This window comes from Aptenodytes forsteri, unplaced genomic scaffold (genome assembly GCF_000699145.1).
Source record: "Aptenodytes forsteri isolate BGI_AS27 unplaced genomic scaffold, ASM69914v1 Scaffold155, whole genome shotgun sequence".
NCBI classification, from domain to species: Eukaryota; Metazoa; Chordata; class Aves; order Sphenisciformes; family Spheniscidae; genus Aptenodytes; species Aptenodytes forsteri.
In genome coordinates this window covers 487,740-494,055 of record NW_008794446.1, presented here as the reverse complement: position 1 = coordinate 494,055, position 6,316 = coordinate 487,740, and the positions used below count along the sequence as shown (strand labels likewise).

General features: G+C 40.8%; 1 protein-coding gene across 1 annotated transcript in view; it reads left to right on the top strand.

Moving 5' to 3' along the window:
- The window catches only part of DHRS12 (dehydrogenase/reductase 12), a 32,162-nt gene that overhangs the window by 21,726 nt on the left and 4,120 nt on the right, over positions 1–6,316 (top strand). The window contains exons 7-9 of the mRNA XM_019474839.1: positions 3,336–3,397; positions 4,296–4,400; positions 4,946–5,036. Coding sequence (XP_019330384.1) covers positions 3,336–3,397; positions 4,296–4,400; positions 4,946–5,036 — 258 coding nt within the window. The remainder of the gene's footprint in view (positions 1–3,335; positions 3,398–4,295; positions 4,401–4,945; positions 5,037–6,316) is intronic.

Here is a 6,316-nt window from a genome sequence, read left to right as displayed (position 1 = left end):
GCAACCTGATCTAGTTGAAGATGTCCATGCCCACGGCAGGGGGGTTGGACTAGGTGACTTTTAGAGGTCCCTTCCAACCCAAACTATTCTATGTGTCCCCGAGGGCTCTCGATTCCTCCTCTGCCATAGATACAACTGCTGGGGAACAGGCATTAGGAAACATGGTGGCCTCAAGGCTGAGCATCTCCATTTACAGAGTATCTGCTTGAGACAAGGACATGTTTTCTCCAGAATCACCCAGGAGTAGTGGCAGTTCTTGTTCTCTGGGAAAAAAGGTCTTCCTTTTGTTTCTGGCAGAATCCCGAAGGTCCTCTCAGAGGAGGGACAGGATCACCAAGTTTACCCAATGCTTAATGCTTTCGGTGTAAGGCACATCACTGTTGATCATCGCCTTTCCCTCCACACACCTTTGTGTTCTCTCTAGGTCTTTTAAACAATTAAAAAAAAAAAAAAAAAGAAACCTTAGAAAAATCTGTACGCTTTGAACACAGTGATAATTAAGCATTAATCACATTTGATATGCTTTAACATTTTTAACTAAGCTCTGTGGGAGGAGGTTTCTCCTTTAACAGACAAAAATGATTTTTGTGTCAAGGAAATGTACTAGAATGCTGCAGTGTTCATTTTGGAAAGGCAGATGTCCAGTACATTGATATTAATAAACAATTATTAGCAAGAAGATATACAATTTGGATATTGTCTTGATTTCCATAAGTGGGGGGAGAGGGGAATGTAGTTTCTTCTACCAAAATCAGTCTTGGTTTTCCTTGCAGTGTTTTGTTGTTTGTTTTTTTTTAACTAAAAATAAGAACATTTTCCTTTTTTGTTTTTATACTGTTAATGCAATTCATGTTTTTATAAGGACTGTGGCAGGCAATACATTCATTTGCAGCTTCCCCTTTTACTTAGAAATTCATTTCTGTATTACTGCATGCTGCAATACAGCTGTGCTTGGCAAAACACATGCCATGAGGCACATAGCTGTGCCAGGCCTCTAGACTGGCTGTACCTAGCATTGTTCCTATTTGTTTGAACGTACTATCAAACTATGTGCCAGCTCTTACATGAATAAAAATGTGGGGTTTCAATTGATGATGGTGTATTCCAAACAACAATACACCTTATTAATAAGGTATATCTATTCTACTATTATTGTAGTAAATTTCTTGTCCAGGCTGTTTTGCCTGACAGACCAGCCTATGCAAATAAAAACATATAATATCCAAGTATATATGTTAAAGTACTAAGGAGTTTGTGTTTGGATACTTAAAAGGGGGACAACAGTTGGTGAAATATTTAGTAGTGGGAGAAATGAAATGCTTCAGTCTTAATGGCTGATGTGTCACATCTGTGTGTGTGTTTTGAGATACTAGTGCTTACCATAGGAGGCTGGGGTCAAAACTGGTCTTTTTGTGCTCTGTTTCAAAGCAAATGAGCAAGCGGTTTTGCGGGACAAGACGACTGAATGCTTTGGCTCTGTGGGATTTACTGAATTCTTAATAAACTTGAGGAAGAGAGGAGACGCTGGCTTTGCAATTAGTTTGTGGTTTTAAATAAGCACATAAACTTCTGACAAGCTGCAGTTGCTATAAGCAGGATTTTTGGCATCGAACACTTCTCTCATCCAGCTGGAAAACAAAACAAACCCCAGTTGTTAATGAGGCAATGTTAGTGCATTCATCTTTGCATCCCTTTAGAATTAACAAGCCAATATGAAGCCCCTTAAAAGTTTACATTAATCTGCAGGACAGTAAAATCAAGCATCCTCATAGCTGGTGCATTGCAGCTCTGCCTTTAGGAAATGCAGCTTATTTAACCAAGACATGCTGTTACTTTGCATTTGAAGAATCCATAGCAAATCAAAATTTAATCCAGGCGCTCAGCTTGTACTGAAGTTATTTTTATTTTTTTTACATCGTGGCAGTCTCCCATAACAATCAGCGGTAGTTCTTGTTCTAATGATGTAATCGTTCAGTCTCCCCGCCACTACCAGGGGAGACGTACAGGCTCTCGTTATTCACTGGCAACTGCCTTTGCTTGCATTTTCTGCTGAAGACAGGCTGCATTTACTCATCTGCTATGCATTCGCTTTGTTTGATTTGCCAGGGTTTTAAATACGTTGTGTGCATATGGATGTCCCTCTGATTATATAGAGAAAATGAAGACTGCTGTGACTGACGGGGGAAATGAACAGTTTGTTCACCAAGCATGTAACTTGTTTGATTTTGGTAGCATATTTATAAACGTGCTGTATTTTAACTGGGTGATCTCATTGCCTCTGTGGAAGAGAGGTTATAAAGACACATGCTGAAGTCTTCATGTCTAGTGAAAAACACTGCCTCGGTAGCTCATGGAAAAAAATACGTTTGTCGCTGACATAGAATTGTTGAACTAGAGCCATTTGTGAAGAGACAAGAGGGAAGTATTACACTCGATGAAGAAACACTAGACTAAATGGGGCTAGATTGATTTTGAATTAAATATTTTTTAAAAATACAGTTTAAAGGGGGAAAAAATTAAAAAAAAATCTCTGAAGAGATAAAACCAAACAAAAATCCCTGTGTTGCACTTGAGCGGGTGAATCATCACTAGGTGTGTCTGAATCAAACACACTAGCAGTTGAACAATGTTTTGAATAACAAACTTTGCTGGTCATGGTAACAGCTGTAATGGAATATATTTGTGTGGTGTGTACAAATCTATGGTAAATGAACATGATTAAAGTGGGGAAGGACACAGTTCAGTTTCCCCACGTAATCCTGCCCAAGGGTTCCTTATCTTCTGTAATAGTCATACTGGGGATTTAAGAGGCAGTTTTTGTGTGCAACACAAATCAGAAGTGTCAGGGTACTCGTGAGTGATTTCACAGTGAGAAGGTAAAAATGGATGAGTCTTAAGTGCATATGCAGGGGCCTAAGAAACACAAGTGTGAAGCACAGTTTTCTTCCCTTGTTCGTGACCTGGCATATATGTATATATGTGTCACACATGGAGTGGAAATGCATTCCCTATTTCTTCACTGGCATCACCTCACCCACGAGGAAATCCATACCTGAGCCATTTTGCTTTCACAGTCATGGCTGGAATGTAGCGATCAGTTTGCTCTACAGGTACAATAAACATAAAAGTCTATAAAATAACTGATGTGCCTTTTGAGAAGTATGCAGCAGTGCGGACCACTATGAGTTGAATAGGCGTATTGCAGGTAAAGCGGCAAGAAAATTATTAAATTCAGATGAAGTTTCAGAAATAGAGAGATTTTGTGATAGGGGATGGAGAGAGAAGAAAGCTTTTTTAAAAAGAAAAGTTAATGTTGGTGTCTATCTGTCTTGTAGGTACATACATTCTGACAACTGCCCTGCTGCCCCTCCTGGAAAAAGAAGCTGATGCCAGAGTGGTGAGTTTGCGATGCGGTTGAAAAGTGGTGTTTTACTATTCTTACCTTCTGGTTTGTGACAGCATTTCTTTGACTGTGCTAGCAATGCAGGATTAGTTATAATGCTGTAAGCATCTGTAGAATCCTCTTGGATTTTGCTAACAGCAATCTCCTTCTCCAAGGCAAAGCTCCTGCCTGCTACTCTCAACCCTTCATTGGAAAGCAGAGTAAAACGCTTCCTTTGGAAACTTCCCTTTTTACTTTCCCTGGGGCAAGTTATCTCTTGCAGCATAGTGCAAAATACCTGTAACAGGAGCATAGGCTTAAAAGAACCTTGTAGGTCTTGGTATAAAACTGAACAGCAGGTACATTTTTTTAAATGAGATTTCCCAAGTTTTATATGGTGTCTCTTGTTTTCTAATTAGCTTCTATAAATACTAAACATAAACTACAAATAGTGCTATTCTGCTATTTTCTTTCTCCCAATTACATTTCAAAAGGAAGAAGCACAAAGTTCCCTGATGGAGTCAACACCACTTTGAATGAAAATCACTTTCTAAAAAAAATTCTATGTCTTCCACCTCATCTCCAGGTATGCTCCACACATGAGCACAAGCATAGCGTGAAGAGTATGCAGAGGAATCCTCCCTAGGGACTTTTCCCTGATGGAGTCAACACCACTTTGAATGAAAATCACTTTCTAAAAAAAATTCTATGTCTTCCACCTCATCTCCAGGTATGCTCCACACATGAGCACAAGCATAGCGTGAAGAGTATGCAGAGGAATCCTCCTCCTAGGGACTTCAAAATACGGCCTGAAGACCACATTACATGCATGAGTGCGATTGTGGGGGATTCCTGGTTTTGTTTTTCATCCATTTGCTTTTCATTCATTTGTTTTTCATTCATTTGATTACAGATAACTGTCTCTTCGGGGGGCATGCTAGTTCAAAAATTAAACATATCTGACTTGCAGTCGGGAAATGGGACATTTGATGGAACTATGGTGTATGCACAAAACAAGGTACAGTCCATGGTTTTGAGAACAAAGCCCAGCACTTGTTTGCTAGGTAGTTTATACCATCTGCTTTGCAGAAAGCCTGTTGTTCACTGTTGCTTTCCCACTGCATCCAACCCGTACAGAGCTATAATCTTCAGGAGTATGATGGCATGCACTTATGAGTGCATACCATTTTGTGCGGAGAGTATGGCTAGACTTCCATTTGATTTGATTTAAGTCTTGAGGGGGAAAACTGTCTTTAGCTGACAAACCCTTTCTGCCTGCTTAGTTCTTACCTACAGTCTGCAGCAAGTAGACGTGGTCAATAAAAGCAGTGTTAACCACTTTAAAAGTAAGCTTGTGGCCAGGATATGGATTGCAATGACCATGGTGGTCTCTGACAAAATTATCCAATAAATCCCAATCAGGATGAGAAAGGGTATATTTCGGCTATACATAAATGCCCTGGTATTTACAGCATATTTGGTGTAGTTTATCTCCCTGGGAACTAACTTGGTGGACAGGCTATTGAACTTGATGCTAGTCTGGCTGGTTTTGCTCTATCCTAGAGACAGCAAGTTGTCTTGACAGAACAATGGGCAAAAGCTCACAGAAACATCCATTTCTCTGTTATGCACCCCGGCTGGGCAGACACTCCAGGTAATACCTGCATGACACTGACTATATTTTTTTTCTTTCCAGGTTTAGTCTAAAAGCAAAGAGAAATGAGAGGTTCTGGTAGATTTCTCCAACAGGTGCAGTAATTTCTTGGCTCCAAACTGGTACTTGAAGTAGTTTTGTACCCCCTTGGTAACTTGGTTCTGCACAGTGTCTGCTATCTGTGTATAGTCAGAGAATAATAATGGGCAATGAATGGTTCCAGCCCCACACAAATGCACAGCAGAGCCATAGTGCATTAAGCTAACCTTTAAGTTACATTTTTAGTGGGACTGTTAAACACACAGAGAAGAGCTTTTGCTTCTGTGGGTACCAATGTGCAGACGTTGGGAATTTGCAAGGGCATATAGGAAAATGGAGCATGCACCATTGTGCAAGCCCTGTTCCTCTGCTCGTCCTCTAAACATTTACTGCTGTCGAGAAGCAGCGTGTTTGGCCAGACAGCCCTTTGTCTGAGCTGCAGCTGTTCTTCAGTGATTGTGTCTCAGCAGGCGGGCCAGCATCGGTTATCCAGTATGCATGTTGCGTTCCGCAATATGTTACCAGCCCCTAACGCCCAAGCTTGGGATGCAGACTAGCAATCCGATCTCTAGGTCTTTTCTAGGGATGCAGTTTCCCAAATTTGCTTCTGATGACAGAAGCATTTACCCTGTCTACATTATGCTTGAAAACTGCCCTTTCCAACTAAATATCCTAGTATTTCTTTTTCTTTAAAATACGTTTATTTTTGCACATCCTTTGTGGATTTCAAACCTAATGGAGCATAAAGTTATCCCACCTTAAAGTTCAAGGACTCTCCAACCCCCCAAAATAAACAGCTGCAGGGGATGGGCCTTCAATCATCACCTGTTGGACAAAATAAAAAGAATCCAGAGTTTAAACATGTATTATGTTGTTGGCTTAGGTACTATTCACCATACAGTTTTTAAATCATAGAATAGTTTGGGTTGGAAGGGACCTCTAAAAGTCATCTAATCCAACCCCCAGGCCGTGGGCAGGGACATCTTCAACTAGATCAGGTTGCTCAGAGCCCCGTCCAACCTGACCTGGAATGTTTCCAGGGATGGGGCATCCACCACTGCTCTGGGCAACCTGTGCCAGTGCTTTACCACCCTCAGCATAAAAAATTTCTGCCTTTTATCTAGTCTACGTCTACCCCCCTTTAGTTTAAAGCCATTCCCCCTTGTCCTATCGCAACAAGCCCTGCTAAAAAGTTTGCCACCATCTTTTTTATAAGCCCCCTTTCAGTACTGATAGGCTGC